Source organism: Dendropsophus ebraccatus, chromosome 2 (assembly GCF_027789765.1).
Source record: "Dendropsophus ebraccatus isolate aDenEbr1 chromosome 2, aDenEbr1.pat, whole genome shotgun sequence".
NCBI lineage: Eukaryota > Metazoa > Chordata > Amphibia > Anura > Hylidae > Dendropsophus > Dendropsophus ebraccatus.
This window is the reverse complement of record NC_091455.1, coordinates 84,817,155-84,838,804: the sequence shown is the minus strand read 5'-3', so window position 1 is coordinate 84,838,804 and position 21,650 is coordinate 84,817,155. Positions and strand designations below refer to the sequence as shown.

Sequence of the window (21,650 nt, the reverse complement as noted above, 5' to 3'; positions counted from 1 at the left end):
ACAGCGAGGCTGTCTCGCTGGAATACTTTTGGACATTGCAGAATGTAAACATGCCTGGGATAAACATATATTTATCCTAATATAATAAGAGGGGAAATACAAGACTAGATAGACCAAGTGGTCTTTTCTGCCGACAGTCTTCTATGTTTCTATTAGTACCTTATAAGTTGGTAGATGTATGAGACAAAACATTCTCACAGCAAATTTTCTAAAAGGTGGCATCTTAGGACAGTACGGTGTTGAAAAACAAAGCACTCTTCAGTCTGACTTATTTTACTCTAAAGAGGCTGAGTTTTTAAAATGGTTAGCAATAGGTGTTACTGAAATAATTGAATTCACTCATTAGAAGGATTGTGCACACACTTTAGGCCATGAAGATATAGCAATATATACATGTATAACACACAATGAAATTTTGACTGCAACTTCCATCTGTTTCAATACCTAAAGATAACTTGCCAAAATACACACAAGTAGAATTTAAGGTCTGCCTCTTCATTGCTAAAGCTATAAAAATGTAATAGACTGCTATTGTAATATATGGTGTAAATCTATTGATCATAGCTGTGTAATAACAGACCAATAAATCTACTTTTCCTTAACCATCAAAAAGCCAAACTGGTACCACCGATCACTTAAGGTGACCTCATCCCAAATTAGACGCTCTAATTTCAGCTGTCGTGAAAAATGTCTTTAACACAGCCTTCTCAGTCGAGCCATATGTCTGGAGCAGCAGTGCTCACATAATAAGACTTAGTAGTTTACTATAATTTGGCACCCATTATTTAAAGCCTAAGATTTCTTACATATACATCTCACTAGGTAAGCACATGGTAACTATTTGCTGGAGTGATTTTAAGCTTTTTTTTTTATAGCTGGTGAGATGGGACATATGTATTCTCCAGAATCTTGGGGGTTAACTGGAGTCCCAATATGAGATCACATGGTGAATGTTGAAGGCTGAGCACCTGGAATACTAGCTAGAGGTTACTTCATGACTGAATGATATAAAGTAAATGAGGTATACTCAATTCTGTTAACACACTTGGTTTTCCCCTCTTAACCGAGATGTTTTGGGCCGTTGATGAAATACACATCAACAATCATTTGGTTCAACATATTTTTCAGACATGTTATCAAAGTATTTTTTTTTTTCCATAAGATGACGATACAGCCGTAAAAATTGGGACATGCTCCAGTATTGGGAAATTTCTCAGCATCAAATTCCCTCACCTTAATAGTTTACTGTCATTGTTTGCTGATCTGTGTTACAAAGAAAGCTTTTTCCATTGGGGTTGTTGATATAGTTAGTGTCCATTCTGCTATAGTCACTGTCTAATCTTTTGTGATCAGTAATATTTTCTTCCTTTACAAGCCACCTCCATTTAACTTCATACTCCCCTTGTATACTAGAAACTACTAGCAATAACACCTGTTATTTTCTGCTTATCAATATCCAGATACTACTTGACTCATAGTCACTTCTTTAAGGCATTTTAAGAACAAAAACCATAGCCTTTTACATCTACAGGTTTGTTACCACAGTTTATATGGCTATTTTATTTTATACATCTATACTATCTACCGCATTACCCTTTATACCAGACATTACCTTATAGATTGTGGACTGTAATCCATTTGTTGATAAGCCAGACAAAACAAAATCTGTGGTGACATAATTTATGTTAAAGAAATCAGATAATGATGAATATTTATTATTTTGCCGTCAATGGGAAAATATTGAGTCTCATATGGTAGAGTACAATTGTTTGCCAGAAAGAAAATGAATGTTGTACCCTATCTTAATAAACAAGGGCTGTTCGCTACTTCTTTAACAAGCACTTTGAAACCAACTGCTGACTTCAAGCCAACGTCTTGGAAATTATTTAATAATAAAATATTTGAGCATAATTCCAAGAAAGTGGGCAACAATAAATATCAATATGGCAGCATGTGTGGTTAAAACTGGTTTGTAGGAGAACAGACGCGCAGGGTAAATATGATAGATTTTCCCATAAATTACTCTGAAATGTTAACAGTGATAAAATGACAGATGGAAATAAACAAATTATAAATACAGAAATACAAATAAAATACAGATTACATGTTTCTTGTACTATTCTTTGCTCAGCCTTATACAGGATATCCTCTACTGTCTCTATGGCCTCCACATGATCAGTGATAAGGAACTTATTGCTGATTATTTCACCCCCTTAAAGGTCTACACCTTATATTTTAGTCAGCCATACCTGCCACTGTCAGCGGGTTCGCCCATTGTTATAAGGCGCATGGGGTTCTTCCGACTGTTAGTGGAGATGGGCGTAATCATGTTGAAGGAGATAACCCTCAACATTCTGTGCTGAATGTTCTTGTGTATGGGGAGGACAGGGGCCAGACAATTATTGAACATTTATGGCTACCCTAAAGCGAATCGGTCAGGCCCTAGCTGAGGTGCTGACAGTGTGCTGTAGTCCCCTAGTGACCATCTTGCCTTTTGGTAATTTGTCCATCCAGTGGATTATGCACAATTTCACGTCTCTTACTGTAATGAAGTGTCAAAGAGGAGTTGAAGCTCAGCATTTGTGACACACTATGGCACGCCTCACCACTCCTTCACCCTCCCTCTTCTTCATGTATATTCTGTCTGTCTGTCAGTAGCTGCCAATAGAGGACTGATCTGCAATCAGATATAGTTAAATATCTGAGCCCAAGTGTGTTGGAGGTGTGGTCTAGGGGTAAATCACTTGTCTAGAGATAAGCAGTTCTTTATTTGGTTCAAATCTCTAATGGAAATTAAATATTTTTTTATTTTTTTTTTTCTCATTATTGTATCATTTTTAAAAGTTCCCAATCAGGTCCAAATAAATTAAGCATTTTTAATACAAAGATGAGAAGAAAAAAAAACTATATATTTTTTACTTTTCTTATCATTGTATTAAAATGAATTTGGACCTGATTGGGAATTCTTTGCAATTTTAATAATTATTAAATAATGATAAAAAAAAAAAATATTTTATTTCCATCAGGGGATACGAACCAGAGAAAGAACTGCTGGTGGGCTCTAGACAGGTGATTTACGCCCAGACAACATCTCCAACACATTTGCTCTCAGAGATTCAACTATATCTGAGTGTGTTCCTTTCAGACATAAAATGCCTACAGAGAACTGATCTGTAATCAGAGACACTGGCTGACAGCTGAGTAAGCAGAAGGCCGGGCAGCAGAGATTATTCATGAAGAGGAGGGAGGAGGAAGGAGTAGATGGGTGTGATAGAGTGTGGCACAAACGCTGAACTACAACTCCTCTTTGCCTCTTCATTACAGTGGGAGACGTAAGATTGTGTATAATCCACTGCACAGACAAATTACCACAAGGCAAGATGCTCACAAGGGGACTGCCAAGTACAACACACTGTCAGCACCTCAGGTAGGGCCCAGGTGCTGAGAGATTCCCTTTAAGGGATTGAAACCTAATTATCGTCAACAGATTGAATGTGGGATAAAAATTATTTTATATGTATCCATCTGCAATATAAGATGTTCTTTGTATATACTGATGCAGAGGGGCTATCTATATTTCTCATTGATGCTTTATACTTTACTTTAGAAAATAAAGGAAGCAAAAGTACCCAAATTATTGAGAAAACATGAGTTGTTGTGTTGTATTCTTTAGCCAGTTGGTTGTAATTGGAAAACTGTAGTAGGATATCAACAGGCTAGTTTACTATTTGTGACAGTCTTAGTGGTCAGTGGTCTGGCTTCACCTCTAGTTCTATTTTTTTTTTGTAATAGTACATTATGGGGTTTACCATCCTGCCTAACCTGTTTTTTAACAGCATTTAGTGATATGAACATAGACAGTGAACATCTCCAGACCCTATTCTTTGTATGTGAGCATGCTCCATAGGCTAATTTTACAGGAGAGAAGGGGTGATTTGTGGGCAACAGCTATTGTGTATACCTCTGTGTTATATATATATATATATATATATATATACTGGTGTCAGCTTTAAATGCAATTCTGTCTGTGGTGATAAGAAGGGCACCACTGGGAAATGATCAGAAAAGAACAGGAAGTCTGAGCTTAGTTTCAACCCTAGTGGCTAAAATGAGCACTGCAAAATTTCCAGATTATTTTATATTATGCATAGTAAAATGGAGAATTAACAAAAAAAAAAAAAAAAAAACACAAAATATTCTATGAAAATATTTAGCATAAAAATTTAATTTAAATAGTAGGTCTGATGATAAATTCCCTTTAAAACCAGTTGAAATGGAAGTTTAAAAATTAGCATTATTTTACTATTACAAAATACAGACACTTTTATTACTGTCAAATAATACTGTCAAAAAACTACTGGAACATATCTTTATGGTCAATGAGAAAACTTCCATGTATACTAAACAGGACTGTCAAGACCAGTTTGAAAAAAACTCTGCCATTGTGAGGTAAGTTTCTCTGTCCTCACCTGTAATAGTCGATAAATTCTCGACCTGGAAGGTTTATGAGACTTTCTGTACCCCACCTTTCTTCTTGCTTATTCCTAGTTCCATAACTGAGGACATCTAGAAATAAACCCTGCCCTCAGGGATTTGCTCTGCACAAACGTTCAGATCCCTCCTCCATTCCATTTATTCTCTTTTGCTTTGCTCTCCTGACTTCCTCTTATTGTTCTACCTCAAACGTCAATTCATGTCTATACAGTCCTTGGAGCACAGCATATATATTTATTTCTATTTGTATCCATTGTAGAATTATTGCCTTTGTTTATTATGTATTAAATTAATTTTTTATCATCCTCTACCCACTTTTGTGAATTCATGTTTGTCAGTCAGTAGGCGAGTAAACAAATGTATGTGCATGACAGAAGCACAGTATAGTATTAAGAAATGTAAGTCCGTAAGATGATCAAAATGAACTGTTACACCTAGAGGGACCAGACCACTCTGCAGTTTAGTACATAGCTATATACAGAAGTGGTACAGAAGTCTCAGCATGAATACGTCCACAATTATGTTACTAATACATATATCATGGATTCTAGTGCTGTCTAGGATTTGACCGTCAAAAAAATGGAAGCTATTATGGACATTATCCAAGCTAAAGTTCCACCAGCTGTACATCCCTGACATACAGCATTATTTAGTATTATGTAGAATACATACAGTTGTGATAAATAGTCCATGAAGGCCATATTGGATATATTATTGCAGGAAAGCATGTGGCATTGAAATTCTTCCCACAGCGTCACCTGCTCATTTCCCTATACCACAGTTTATGGCTTGATTGATACACAAGGGAGCATTTCTTATAAGGAAGGCATGAGGAAAGACTGCATTGTGCAAAGTTCCTTTCTCACCGCATACCTGAGACATTTTACTGTACATAATCCACTTAATGCCAACTGTTTATAAAATCAACCTGTTTATTTTAATAAAACAAAGGAAATTTACAATTTGATCTTCATTGTACAAACAAAATTCACAAAGTATAATTCAATTCACAAAACTGATGTTCAAAAGTTTAGCTTAAAATAATGTATTACAACCTGTCACCACAAAGTTGTGATGTAAGGGCTGATCACTAAAAGAAATATACTTGATTCTATCCCAGGTAAGTCAAATGATATTACACAACCTTGGTTCAATTTTTATAGAAAATAGAAGCTATATACTAAGCAGCAAAATCATGTAAATGCCCAGAATATAGAGGTAACTATTAGTAAATTGGTGGTATTTACTGTCTACCTAATGCCTTTAGACCAATATTTAGGATGACCCATGTAAATACTTAAATCTTTTTATGCTGCCAATTTACCCTTTAAATAATCAACACATATTAGTCGAGGTCAGCTACACCTCCTCAGCAAATTGTACATATATGACATGCAACAATATAAATCTTACTTGCAGTAATATGAGCAGCAAACAATGAAAACAAGTTTATTTTACATATATATTCAAAAAAAATCTCACAATGTAATTTTTGATATAATACATTAGGTGATTGTTTTTACAAAAATGAATATGTTGTAAAAAAAAAAAAAAAAAAGGTATATGAAAGTGATTCCTATAGGTGTTTTCATGACATCCCTAAGATTGTTACACCTCAATCAACAAGGAAACAGTGCGATAATTCCCATGCACCCATCTTAACACAGATGAGGTAGCATGGCTTAGATCCATGTTCCACTAAGGACTCCATGTAAAAATAAATATCAAGATTCTAGCTGAAGATTGCTAGACCTCTGCCCTGCAAAGGTTTATCAAAAAAGAGTCTTTGTTTCTTCCCCGGCCACACCCAGATCAGCAACAGCTGTTTTGTTCTGAATTTTGCATAGGCTACTGCCAAAACAGCGGGTGAGACCTTTCTTCCTATTCCCACCCTTTTCTTCCCAACTCACCCCAGTTGCACAAAAATGCAATCCTTCAAGCCATAACTTGTTTTAGATTACATTAAATTGAAAATAAAATCTTTAAAAGAGACATTCCTGAAACAAGAAAGTTCATTGTTTGGTTGATCTCACAAACAATAGCACTGTATACATCTCATGCAAAATACATGTTGTCCCCAGTACTCTGTCATCTAGTAGACCTGAGATATGGGCCCTCAAGGAATTGCACCATTTGAAAGGTTTAGCTACTTATATTGTATGTTTTTGGCACCAAATAGGATGTTTGTAAATGGGAGGTTGGATAGTATGCTTTTCAGATTAGCCAGAACAAAACAAACAGTTCTTTTCTAGAAAGATTGCCACTTTCCCTCATCCACCAGGAGTTGTTAAGAAAATGCAGAGCCGTGTTTTTCTCAAGTTTTACAAAAGACATTTCAGTACTTTAACAAAACTGCAAGCACCTAGCTTCAGATATATAAGAAACACTTTCATGAGTCATTATGTTACCATTGGCTGGCAGATAGGTGAATTGTTGGTACTGGCTTCTTTTCCTCTTTCCATTGCAGACGTAAAAATTTACTTGAACTGGGCTGGATATTCTTTGATTGCGAAATGTTGGGATCTCCACAACTAGTGAGTTCTGGAATAATAAGAAAAAACTAAAGTGAATCAACAATGTCCAATAATTAATCACGTTTCCATCTACTGATTAGAAGAGATATATATATATATATATATATATATATATATATATATATATATATATATATACACATACAAACACTACAAGTTAGGTTCAGAAATCTCAGTGACTGAAAATCAGTCTTATTATCTAAATGCTGCTGCTGTTTTGGCTGCAAGAGCATGGATTTCTGCAATTCATTCATCATTCATTTTTTTTTTTTTCTTTTTGTTCAAACTGAACATTTGATTGTGGGATACAGGCAATAAAGTAATTCTCTACGTAAAAGACCCATAAATGATTTTCTGAAAACTAATTATACTTACAGGCTTGAACATTTCTTTGTCCGTTTTGGCTTCCATTTCCCAGACATGATGACCATCTAAAAAAGGAAAACACATTCGTTTAATGTTAGCCAATGACATGTTAAATCTTTGGTACAAACTGTTTGCACTGTTAGTAAAATAGTTTCTAGAGAAATATTCTGTAGGTGTTTGCTATATTTTTAGTTTAAAATGAATGGGCTATGCTAAGGCTAGGCCATCAGATTGGCCCAGATCTGACCCTCAGCAATTGCTGCTGAGGAGGTGTGTGAAGGGGCCATAGTGCTTGTGTGAGTGCTGTGGCCTCCTTGCTTTTTACACTACTTCATGTTGCACATGTCCAATGCCAGTAAACAATAAGAGGCTGTAATTCCATTCACAGCCACTATGAATGAGATGGCACAGTAAACAAAAGTGAGGAGAGACAGCACTTGTTGGCCCCATCAAACAGTTGATTGGTGGGAGTGTGAAAGTCAGACCCCCACCGATCTGATATGGCCTATTCTAAGGAAATGATGCTAATAAATAATGAGTCCTCTAATAAGAATGATGAACAAATATAATAAGGGGCCTGCACTAATCTATGAGATGTGAATTTGTTCAATAAAAATAATATATTGGCAAGTAAAATTATCAGTAAATCTTACTCAACCAACTGTAAGTGCTTATCGCTCTACAAATTTTCAAAAAGCATAATGCATTTAAGTATCGTGTTGTAATTTGTACATCTAAATGGCAATATAAGCTGACTTTACAAAGCCTAAGTGATCCATGAGATTAGTATTACATTGTACTCTTCATGTACTGTAGGCTGTATAAAGTTAAGATATATAAACTAATTTAGATTGTCAAAGTATTCTGCAGTCATTTTGTACTTTTTTGTGTGCAAAGTTGAAGACGTCAACACGCTGCATACCTTTGAAACTTTTTTCCAGGGTTTGGAAATGTCCTCTGGCACAAACTAAGGTATGAACTCATATAAGAAAAGGGATCTCTCTTATGTCATCCTTTCCATTATCATATGTTGCTGCTTCGGGTGGAATGTATTTCCTTCTTTAGCCTTTCATTTACATTTTTTTTTCAGAAGTAGAGTGCATTTTTCTACTATCTTTCATATATCAAATGAACAACCTGTGAACGGTGCAACCCCAGGATGACTGGAAGTTCTACTGACTTCTGCATTGTGGAAACCATTTAGACTACTTCAGGGAATATCCCTCTCCACCTCCAAACCATTACACAAACAATAATACATTTTCATATTCAGCTCCCTGTATGTCCATTATTCAAAGTAAGAAATGTCACAGCCAAAAATACAGAATCGGCCCATTCATATGCTTTGTTATGGATTGCCAGTGTAACAGCTTGAATATATAAATTCATTGACAGCTAATTATTTTAAAGACGCTTAATGCCTAATGTGTCTCACAGAAAAATCATTAGTAATTCCCAAATTCCCACACAACAGTTACATGAAATATTCAGATATTTATAGTCATCATTTTAGTACTATATAATATATATATATATATATATATATATATATATGAGAGAGAGAGAGAGAGAGAGAGAGGGGGGGGGGGGGGGGTTATCTAATCACCAGGCAGAATGGTGGGGGTCTGACTACTGGGCAAAATTGGACAATCACCAGTCTAAAGGTGGCTGTACACCTTCAAAGACTGATGGCTAAACAACTAGTCAACTCTCCCGTCAAGCCAGTCCTCCCCATAGGCAGAAAGATTCTGCACAGGTGAGTGTTTGTGTTTTTTATGGTAAGGAGAGGGTTAAGTGGCAACCAGGCAGTTCTGGCTGTAGTTTATCTCTCTAAAAACAAAGAGGTCAGGCAGTGATCTTTCATCACGTCTAACCCCTATCTCCTCCGACAACATCTGTTGATGGATGGTCAGGAGAGCTTCATACACCTTAAACTATCAGAGTGATGGGTACAGACGTCAAAAGCATAAAATGTATAGGGACCTTAATCTTAATAGCCTATTGAAAACCAGGGGCAGCATGAATTACTAATGTGCTGGAGAGCCTTTTATTGTGTCAGGTCATGCAGCATTAAATTTGGGACAGGTTCCCTTTAATGTTTATTTCTTTGTCTTTTTCCACCAGCTAGGTTTACTTTGGACTGAAATTGTTATGTTGTTGTTCTGCACTTTACCTAACTACAAACATGTCTTTTATTTAACCATTACATCTTGGTCAGTTGTAGGGGTTGTTTCACCAAGGCACCCTTTGCCATTATACCCTATTGGACTCGCTATACATCTAGGATAACGGTAAATTTTGGCTGACCATTTTAATTTTTCTGATATGCCTAGGAGTCACCATAGAGAAAAATGTTCAATGATAGCTAGTGCAAAGACTAAACAAGGTCCCGTTACATCTTATACTCTTGTCGGTAATACACACCACCTATGGCAGATTTGACCATTGGTATTGGTGTATGGGGCTCTTCTTACCATCCACCAACAGATGATGTAGGTTAAGGGGTTAAGGGGTCAGGCATGATAAAAAAAAAAAAATCATCACCTGACCTCTTTGTTCTGAGAGAGATAAGCCAAAGTCAGAGCTCTCTGGCTTGCACTTTCCCTCTCCCCATAGAAAACAAAGCAAGGCTCGCCCATGCTGAACATTCCTGTGTATAGAGAACAGGGTGTGAAAGTGATACCAAACAGTTGTTCGGCCATCGGTTATTGAAGGTGTATGGCTACCTTTAGTCATTTAGCTCATCTTCAATATATTTTAAGTGTTTCTCTGGTTATAACTTTCAAAATCTAAATCAACAGAGGGTGTGATATAAAGCATGTTTGCAATTCACATTATTTTTATTTTTTTTATCATGCTTTAAACAAAGCTTTACTTACTTGTATCCGGGTCCAGTCTCCTGAGGGCAGCATTTTGGTTTTGTGCTAGCTAAAAAAGAGACTAAACACAGAAAGTCCCGTGTTTCCCAAGTCATCTGGGCTCATAGAGAAGGCAGTCATGTAATTGATGGACACATTGAGCCGTGACACTCTGTACTGGTCAGACTTCATGTGTTTAGTCTCTTTTTATCAACCAACACAACTCAGAAAATCTGCCTTCAGGAGACTGGACCTGGATTTCTGGTAAGTATAGCTTTGAATTACAGCATGAAAACTAAAAAAATATATATACTTAATGTACATTGCAAACTTGCTTTATATAACTACTGGTACCCTTTAAAGTTATCTAAAGTAATTATCTACTGCTCATAAATGTCAAGTTTGGAAAGGACCACTAAAAGTAAATGAGTTATTCTTTCTAATTACTAATTCCATTTCTGCCTTTCTGCCTGGTGAATGATACCTGTTGCTACAGTAGTTTGACATACTGGAGATCAGATGTCAGAGCACTGCAAAGCAACTGCTTTTGAATATGTATGTCAGCATATAGGCTAGGCAATGCAAATATTAGTTATTTTGAACTTGACCGCACAGCCTTTGCATGCTTTAAAAAAAAAGTATCTCAAGAGCTCTCAGTGAAAGCCCTTTTTGTTCTGCATCTAGTCTCACGCCCCATACATATAGACATTTCACATACAGAGCAACCTGATTTATTGCAAATGTCTGAAATAATCATATTTTGTGTACAGAAGTCTCTTTGTGCAAGAAATCTGTTTCAAACAGGACTCAGGTATTTGTGTTAGCTTAGAAACATTTGGGTCGCTTGCATTCTCAGGCAAATCGATTTGCAGTTCTCAGCTTAAAGAGGTTTGCCTTTCTTGTGATGAAGTGCGGACTTTTCATTTCTCTTATTTTACACTCCTACGTTGCTGAAATCTCAAAGCTATTAAAAAAAATTGAATAGATTTTGCAGTGGTTGGGGGAAAAAAGTGAATGTGGTGCCAGTATCCAAATCTTCCTAGCAGTAGTTTATATTAGGTCTGCCAGAACTAAACAGAACAAAACTTTAAGGGCTTCTGGGGATCACTGCTCAAATTTATATACCAGATGTTTTTTTTTTTCTAAGCATTGGCAAAATGGGTTTTTATTTCTTCTGTCTAGGATTCATGAGACTTACTACTGAAACAGGATCTAAACATAGTTTGCCCATTTTATAGGAGACTGTAGCTTATCCATTTTATTGACATATTGAGGGTCATTAAGTATCAGACAATACAATTCAAATTGAGCATTTCATTCGGTAATTTATATTTTGGTCCTTTTAGATGGTTTATTCCCAGTAAGAATAATAATTGGTAATCAGCTACAAATTCACACTAAATTAAATACATTTTTCTGTTGGTAGACAAGCTGTTGCCCTATTCTTTTTTTGTAATATTTATACTGTAACTAGAAAATGTACCTGGCGCTGCCCGGGTATAAAGTGTCAGTGTGTTAATTAGATTTGTTCTAAGGTGCCCAGGAGGCCAATCTATGTCTTTGTTTTTTTTTTTTGTTTAAGAGGAAATGCGCCAGTAGCCCTTCATACCCGACAGTTCTGCTCTGTTTATGTAAATTTGTTGCTTATGCACATTAGAAATAAAATAAAAACATTAAACATCCTAAATACCTAATAGCCAAACTGAGATGCCATGTGATCAGACTGTATACAGAGCTTGGTTATATACAACATTGGCAGTGTTATATACATAGCCTGGTTATATACAACATTGGCAGTGTTATATACAGAGCCTGGTTATATACAACATTGGCAGTGTTATTTACAGCCTGGTTATATACAACATTGGCAGTGTTATATACAGCCTGGTTATATACAACATTGGCAGTGTTATATAAAGAGCTTAGTTATATACAACATTGGCAGTGTTATATACAGAGCCTGGTTATGTACAACATTGGCAGTGTTATATACAGAGCCTGGTTATGTACAACATTGGCAGTTTTATATACAGCCTGGTTATATGCAACATTGGCAGTGTTATACAGAGCCTGGTTATATACAACATTGCAATGTTATATACAGAGCCTGGTTATATACAACATTGGCAGTGTTATTTACAGCCTGGTTATATACAACATTGGCAGTGTTATATACAGCCTGGTTATATACAACATTGGCAGTTATATAAAGAGCCTGGTTATATACAACATTGGCAGTGTTATATACAGAGCCTGGTTATGTACAACATTGGCAGTGTTATATACAGAGCCTGGTTATGTACAACATTGGCAGTGTTATATACAGCCTGGTTATATGCAACATTGGCAGTGTTATACAGAGCCTGGTTATATACAACATTGGCAGTGTTATACAGAGCCTGGTTATATACAACATTGGCAGTGCTATTGCCAGGTGCATAGACATAAAGATTTTTACCTGATACAACTCTGGAGCAGCAGCATACAAATGTCCATGCGTAAAACATGCAGAATCCAGATTTATGCTGCCACCTGCAGTGATCGGCCTTGGGTCTTGTTTATTGTCATTGCAAATGGTGCTTAACAGGAAACTGCAATCTTTTAAAAGGTATTGTTTCATCTGAGTTAATCAGTGGAATTAGTGTATACCTGTAGTGCATAGTTGGAGGGGTTCTGTATACCTAAAGTGTATAGTTTTTAGGGGTACCATAAATCTGTAGTGTATAGTTGAGGGGTGGGGGGGGCTGTATACCTATAGTGTATAGTTAAGGGAGGTCCTGTATACCAGTAGTGCATAGTTGGGGGGGCTGTATACCTGTACTGTATAGTTTAGGAAGTCCTGTATACCTGCAGTGTATAGTTGGTGAAGGTCCTGTATACCTGTACTGTATAGTTTGGGGGGTCCTGTATACCTGTAGTATATAGTTGGTGAAGGTGCTGTATACCTGTAATGTATAGTGGGAGGAGGTCTTGTATACCTGTAGTATATAGATCGGGGGTCCTTTATACCTGTAGTATATAGTTGGTGGAGGTCCCGTGCACCTGTAGTGTATAGTTTTGGGGTCCTGTATACCTGTAGTATCCTGTATACCTGCAGGGTCGTATTTACCATTAGGCACCTATGGTCTGGTGCCTAGGGCAGCATCTTGCAGAGGGGCAGTACCAGGAAGCAGGGGGAAGGAAACAACTTTATTTATTTTTATTTTCTAGTCTCCCACCTCCAGTTCAGAGTTGCCAGAGAATCTGGTGTCTTTTCGAGGGGGGGGGGGTATGGCAGTATTGGTCAGGTCTGGTATAGCGGTGTTATCCAGTTACAGTATGGCGGTATTGGTCAGGTCTGGTATAGCGGTGTTATCCAGTCACAGTAAGGCGGTATTGGTCAGGTGTGTTATGACAGTGTTATCCAGCCACAGTAAGGCGGTATTGGTCAGGTCTGGTGTGGCGGTGTTAAATGTGACGTCTGGAGCTATTACCTACCAATCTACCAATCCTGATGCTAATTGGTGAGTGAGGATGGGGCGTCCTCAGGTTTAGTGCTTAGGGCAGCAGCAGCTGGTAATACGGCCCTGTATACATGTACTGTATAGATGGAGTAGGGAGCCCTGTATACATGTAATGTATAGATGGAGTAGGGGGTCTACCAGTTATTTCTGTGGATGTTGTGAGGCAGCTGCCCTAGAACCACAACTCCCTGTGAAAATGAAAGCAGTAATCCTATTGGTTGCTAAGGCTCCCAACTGCCGTTTCCTCTGGGCATCTGCAGCTAATTATATCACCTGTATGCAGTGTGGAGATTCTCCCATTTATCTCTATAGGGCGCTATTCCCCATCCCTCTTTCCTCCTGTACATCTGGCGGGGACGGGACCTTCGCTCTAACCCTTCCGGGCACCCAATGTATCTGTGTGCCAAATTTGGGGTCAAACGGTTCAGGCGTTTGGAAGTCTATACTGAACAGACAGACAGACTTTCATTTTTATGATATAGATAGAGAACACATGTATTCCCATCCAATGCATTTATCTAGAAACGTCGGGGTTGCGAAGAGAAAGACCCCCACTGATGTAATATTCATGGCCTGTTCTAAGGATATACCAACAATATTCAAGTATTTTACCTTTTTACAGAATAAATGAACTATTCTCTAATTAAAAATGGTGACGGCTCTTCATATGCATGTAATCTGTATGTTCTCCTAATGTTTACATAGGTTTTCTGTCCTCTGAATATGCTGATATTAAGGGTAGATTTCAGAATATAAACTCAACAATGGCTTGTTCCAATTTTTTTAGAGAGTAAAAATAAATTAAAATAGTAACAAGAAAACTTTAGCTACGTAGCCTACTAAGCTAAGCCATACTGTACTTTAATACAAAGGTAACAGGCCAACACAAACTGGGACACAGGAATATTTTATACTTGTATATAGAAAACTATATTTAAAACTGAAGATAGAATTAATGAAGATACTATTGTTTAATTTTTTAAGATTTCCAGTCATCTAAATTCTCCTAATATGATTAGATCCTGTGCAAATCATTTTCCTTGGCCTGGCTCCAAGACGTCCCAATTTTTTTAGTGCTTATAAAAAGGATACTTGGTACAAAAATGAATTTATATCTTATAATCCAGAAGTTTACAAAAATTAAAACCTGAACTCTGTTAAGTCTTTTGTCAGTGGAAGCCAACATGAAATAGTTTTCATTACTGTAAGGAATTCTTCTGAGAATATCCAGACTCTTACAGTTATAAAAAGAGTAGTCTACTCATTAAGGAGTAGTGCCATTTTATTTAAGAAAAACATAAGAAGCAGGAGCTGCTGTGATACAGACGTAGAAGAAGAAAAAAAACGTAGACAATTCCTCATATTACGTCTAGAAAACCAACAGGGAAATCTCAACGCCTATGAACTGGGAGCAAGTCCAGGAGGGAAACCTTAGACCACTACGTCAGCCCCTTACTGTAAACATGTTTTGCAGAATTGCACACAAATGCTGAAAAAAGGGTACTAAAGCAATTTGCGGGGGCCCATTTCTAAAAGTGAGCTTACTGAACAGTGAAAGCATTTAGTTTTGTTGCCCATGTATATTTTGCAGCCCACAATCTCAGTGGGATAACCTCTTTCAGTAGGATATGCCTGAGGACACATAAGCCACAGAAGTTTCCATTGTATGTCTGCCACATCTGCTCTAATGGGGAGGAGCTTTGCTAGAAATACGCTCAGACATTTGGATTCAGCTCATGAGCCATTACTCTAAACTGCATTAGCTGTGCAGGAAAAATAACATTCTAACATTTAATGAAGCTTAGTTAAATTTATTAGCGCTACTCACAAAATCTCATTTAATTTTGTATTATGAAACAGTTACTTATTTTTCAGTAACTTAATGTATCTTGTTTAAGTTGGTTGGTTGGCAGAAAAAATATGCCGTATATTTGTCCTGTTAGAGAGACACACAGCGTTGTAATCTCTACTGGGCTGGCAGAGCACGATTTCTCTATTGCCTTCCCTAAATCAAATTCTCCGCTACTGAACTAATAAATAGCTCCCATCCCTAAAGTGAATGTAGCAGCAGATTGTTTAGATGTAACCTGCTGCTGGATTCTACTAGGGTAGGGGATGGGGAGTGCTTCATTTAGAAAGTCAGCTGCTTTATTACTGATAAAACTTTATTTGTCTTCCTATGTAAATGAGGTGAATCGGTGCCCTAAGGGCTACAGGACCACCCCAAGTGTTCCGAACCACCCCAGTTATTAGTAAGGAAGCAGCAGACCTTCTAAATAAAGGTATTGCAGCACTCCCTGTCCTTGTTAGACAGATTCACTTCAGTCTTTATTCATGAGGCTGGCACAAAACGCCTACATAAATGAAGGCTGTTTTAGCAACAAAAAAAAAAAAAAATACATTAATCCATCTATGACTTTAAGTAAATCTTTCAGTAGTAAGACACTGCTGACAGTTCTATATAGGCATTAATGCTGGCACCCACATACTATCTTTATTTTTGCTGTCTATGTTTTAAAAATCTTAAAAAATTTCTTTTTAATATTAATATTATTTAAAAGTGTGAAGGAGCCAATCCCCAGACCCTGTAGTACCTCAGAGTAGAACAACTTCCCACTCAATCTGCTCTCCCCCCTTATACCTTGATTGACACTTGCAGCACCAAACCCTGTGGATATCTTTTACATGTGCCATGTAGTCGGATTCTGGTGTTTGTGCAGTGAGTTCTCAGCACTGAGTCACCTCTCTGAACTTTGTGCACACGTGGGGCAGCAAGCTGAGCACTGTCTGTCAATCAAGGAGGGAGGAGAGGTTGAGCATGGAGGTGTTATAGCCTAGGGCATTACAATACCTGGACAATGCCTCCTTGGCACAATATTAAAAAGACTTTTAAAAGAGCTTAAAGTTACATAACTGTTAGGTCAAGGGGACACACTTTATCTTTCATATATGCATCTGTGCTTCCAGAATGTAGAAAAATGTATTCTTTAGTGCAAAACAATATAGACATTTCCCCAAGCTACAGAACTACTGCAAGCTGGAATGAAACTTGCTCTCCCACCCATCATGATACTTCATGATTGATAGCTGGGCTCCAAGCACGGTCAGTTATGGGAGGGTGAGGGCGACCTACTACTACTACTGATGATGATGATGATAAGCTACACAAGGGACAGCTGCCCACTACTTTATGGTTGGTCAAAGATAGGAGGGAAGGCTTGATTTACCCTTCAGACAGAGGGTGGACTTCCTGTGTTTCACCTTGGTCTATCTGCTGCTAGAGACAGAATTCACCTAACAGGCAGTGGACAGCCGTTTGCATGGCAGTGAGACACCTACTAAGCTAAGGCTTTGTTCTGGAATAAGGAGTAATTTGTGATAAAATTAAATGATTTACAGATGCTCTCACATGGAGGAAAGGAAAACTTTATGTATTGTTAAGACCTGGCTACTTGTGTATTTTATCTGAAGTAGGAGACACAATTTAACAATCTCTTGGTCATGAGTAAAAAACATGAAGGTACATATATAGACTGAAACAACAGAGATCCATTAATCCCCAAGTCTTCTTGTAGTAAATACAATAAGAATATATACACTACTTACAACTGGCAAATCAAAGATGATATACAGATGCTCTCACATGGAGGAAAGGAAATCTTTATGTATTGTTAAGACCTGGCTACTTGTGTATTTTATCTGAAGTAGGAGACACAATTTAACAATCTCTTGGTCATGAGTAAAAAACACCAAGGTACATATATAGACTGAAACAACAGAGCTCCGTTAATCCCCAAGTCTTTTTGTAGTAAATACAATAAGAATATATACACTACTTACAACTGGCAAATCAAAGATGATATAAAACTGAAAGCTTTTTGCACAGAAGCCTTTACATATCCATGAACCATGCTTTTCTATTTCTAGTAATAGATTATTAAATATGCTGCATGATACAAAAAAATGTCCGTTACCCTGCCCTAACCCTTCAATCCAAAGTAAATCAGCGACTGGCAAAAATCCAACTATGAAAAGCATATACATTTTTTTTTCCAAATGCAAATAATTAAATTGCAGACATAACACAGCTGGAATGGTCATATGTCAAGCGTTAACTAAGTCAGACCTTTCTACAGAATATAAGTAGTTATAATCCTGCTCGTTTGCATTTGACAGTATGGATCTGCATCATGTGATACTAAGGGGATAATTTCAATGAACACTGTTTAGACTGCAAAAACCTTATGTTTTGGCTCACTTTACGACATGCACTGCCAGTGATGCGCTCGTAATTATTCTGCGCCTAAATTGTAAATCGTTGCCTGTCTTTGTCGCACTGAAAGCGACTAAGGAACTTTAAGAAATGATTTAGTTCTGTCTGAAACATCATATGTCTCACCCTCTTAGATGAGACATATTGGCCCAGGTTTATCCATCTGGCTAAGACATAAATGTGTCTGATACTTGTCTCAGATGGCAACCAATTACAGCTCAGCTTTCATTTCTCAGAATGCTGCGATTATTTTTTTGTTGTCTCAGATTGATACATCTGGGTCATTATTGCATTGGCAAAAGTCTATCAAGAGAATAGTTCTGCTGTATCTTACATAAGTCTTATATTTTTCCATACAGATACGGGCCATATTACACAGCCCAACCCCCCACAGTAAGCAAGCGTCAACCGAGCCAATACACAGCTCACTTATCATCATTAGCAATGTCCATACAGCCCTTGCTTTTTACATTAAAAATAATAAAGATTACACTTACCTATTCTCCCCTGTTGTCCTGCAGCCTTTGCTGGGACGGCTCCATGAACAGTGATTGGCTAAGCGGCCTGTCACTAAAGAGATGGGGCCAGAAGCGTTAGCAGTGAGCAAGGAACAGAGGCAAAGGCTGCAGGACACCAAGGGTGAATAGGTAAGTATAATCTTTGTTATTTTTACACTGTCATCAGCCGTCGCATGTGCACCACTACACGTAGCAATGCGCAAATACCTCAATATGAGTTTTTAAGGCTGAGCCTCCTTTGTTTCATTACATTGTAATTTGTAACATTATTTTCAGCACACATTTTACTTTTGTAGATATAAGCATACCACTTTAAAATAGTTATATCGATCCGGTAATGTATGTACCGGAACGTGGGGGTTAAGGAAGCTGCCTTTGACATACTCGCATTAAATAATAGTTAAGGATCTGCAGTGGATTTTGCAGCATGAAATTCGCTGTGGATCCGTTGAGTGTGAACCCACCCTAAAAGGACAACTCCAGAATATTTTTATACTGATAACTTGGGATGAGTAAATTGACAATAATAACGAATGTTATCTCTGCAATCCGCTCATCAGCCTGCAAGCCTTATAACTGACTGCTGCTTCGTGCTGCTCCTCCTGGGGTGCTGGGAAAAGGTGGATCCAGTCCTGGGAAACTGGGAGAAGTTTCCCAGGACTGGATCCAGCTTTTCCCAGCACCCGGGGAGGAGTGGCATGGAGCATCAGTGAGTTAAAAGACAGCAGGCTGATAAGTGGATTGCAGAGATAACTACTGTAAGCACTTCAATTTGTTATAACTGTCAATTTGCTCAACTCTACTGATAACCTTATGATGGGATAGGCCATCAATCTCTTTTAATAAGTTTTTTTTTTCCTCCCAAAGTAATTATTACAAACATGATACATATACATCACTTATATAGTCAGTAGAAATGAACAGAAACTCTGGGTAAACACCCCGGGAAACAGTAAACAGAGAATTAAAGGTATAAACAAAGGTCACCTCAGGCAGGACCAATATTCAACAGAAAATCAAGCAGACTGCGAAAAGTCCAGCAAGGGTTTGCATATTATTACAAATTGACAAGTCACTAGAACGTGCCTCAGGGATAGCCATAAAACAAAAGTATTGATAAGGATGCACCACAGTTATACAACACAAGATAAGTTTTGGCTCCTAAATCACCCCCTTCATCATGTGTTCACACAATATCTAGAAGCACTCCATAGGCCCCAGTTACGGACAAATTTATCAAAAAAGGTAGTGCCTCTCGCTATCACTTTTTCATATTGGTAAGTATTATTGAGCGCGTCTACTAACTCTGACGCTAGTGGAAGTTTGTCCAACATCATCAATCTCAAACTGTTGGCAGTTCAACTCCTGGCAGGTTTAGCTGATTTACGGAGCCAATATGCTTTTGTGAGCACTGAAGCCTCTTCACTTATACCTGGCACAGCTTTATAAACTGAGTGGTGGTTGTACCTTATACTGAAGCTTGTCTGTACCAGGCACAGCTGATTTACAGTGTACAAAACTGCATGAAAGAATGCAAAGGTATCTTCAAGCAGGTGATCAGTAGGGGTGTCGGGAGATTGACCTTCACCAATTGGATATTCATGGCCTATCCTATAGATAGGCCATCAATAAATAAATCATGGTAAACCCCTCTAATCTACCACACAGTAAAAGTGCAAATAAATGCAAGAATGTGCTTTAAAAAAAATCACCTTTACATAAATTTAGTATAGGAAAAAAAGCATATATATATATATATATATATATATATATATATATATATATATATATATATGTTCCATAAAAATAACTAAAATATTATTTTTAGCCATTGCATAAAGGAAATACTACAACTGTAGCATATTTTATTTATGAGACTGTCAGCTAGCCAGCAACAAACCATACAGCCACAGGCTAGGAAAACTCCGAAGGAGGAGCATTAACAGTCACTTATGTTATCACCTTCTCTTTTTCTGCTACATAGTTTATTTTGTTTTTGCTCCAGGAACAATATATGCTGATCCAAATATAGCACACATACATAAATGTAAAAACCAACGTCTGCTAATTTTAGACTAACACTAATTTAGTCTACTGCCTCCTTGTTGTATGCGGTGGGTACTTCTCTTTTTAAAAAAAAAAATATTTATTAAATTTTTTCACAAATTTTTTCTTTGAATACATCACAAAAAGTTATGGGAAAGGTCATCCACAAGACAGGCGTAGTCACTTGCCATCAAGTAGAACAAGGATACATGGTGTCCTATAGATAAGGTGCATCTCAGATAGGCCCTGGGCATAGGAGAGAGAGAATGACCAGTTTCCAACATTTAAACACGAACCTAAACCCAAAGCCTTTCATACTTGTTATCATCTATTTAGTCTCCTTCCCCCAGTTCTCAGCTGTTGCTTTCTGATGAAAACACAAAAATCTGTGAGAGAGCTTTTCTCTCAGTCTCCCCCTCCTTCCCCCTCAGTTCTCAGACGACTGAGGTAAACAAGTCCCTGACTGGCTTTATCTGCAACATTGTAGCTTCTTTGTAATGTTGGGAGGGTTATTCTGAGGTCAAGTTGCTAATGAACTCACTGCAATTAACCCTCCCAGCATTACAAAGAAGCTACAATGTTGCAGATAAAGCCAGTCAGGGACTTGTTTACATCAGTCATCTCAGAAGGGGGGAGGAAGGGGAGACAGAAAAAAAGTTCACACACAGAGTTTTGTGTTTTCAGCAGAAAGAAAACTGGGGGAAGGAGACTGAATAGATAATAACAAGTATGGAATCAATTTTTAGTCTGATCATGGGCAGCAACATTAATATTCCGAGTCAAAGCAAAAATTAAAAGAGTAAAACACACTAATCAGCCATATCATTAAAACCATCAGCCTAATATTGTGTAGGCCCCCATCTTGTCACTAAAAAGCTCTTACCTGTTAAGGCATAAACTCTACAATACCACCTCTAAAGGTATCCTGTGGTATCTACTACCAAGCTGATAGTAGATGCTTTGTCTTCTATGTTGCTAGGTGGAGCCTCCACGGATTGGACTTGTTTTTACAGCACATCCTCCAGATACTTGATCGTTTTGAGATATGGAGAATTTGA

General features: G+C 37.5%; 1 protein-coding gene across 6 annotated transcripts in view; it reads right to left on the bottom strand.

Moving 5' to 3' along the window:
- Positions 1 to 21,650, bottom strand: part of NFATC1 (nuclear factor of activated T cells 1) — a 156,321-nt gene that overhangs the window by 57,429 nt on the left and 77,242 nt on the right. For 4 of the 6 annotated variants that reach the window (XM_069957886.1, XM_069957888.1, XM_069957891.1 and 1 more), the window contains exons 7-8: positions 7,404 to 7,459; positions 6,903 to 7,035 (exon numbers count right to left, since the gene is read on the bottom strand). The exons of the other annotated variants lie outside the window; for them this stretch is intronic. In XM_069957886.1, coding sequence (XP_069813987.1) covers positions 6,903 to 7,035; positions 7,404 to 7,459 — 189 coding nt within the window. The remainder of the gene's footprint in view (positions 1 to 6,902; positions 7,036 to 7,403; positions 7,460 to 21,650) is intronic. 6 annotated transcript variants of the gene reach the window in all.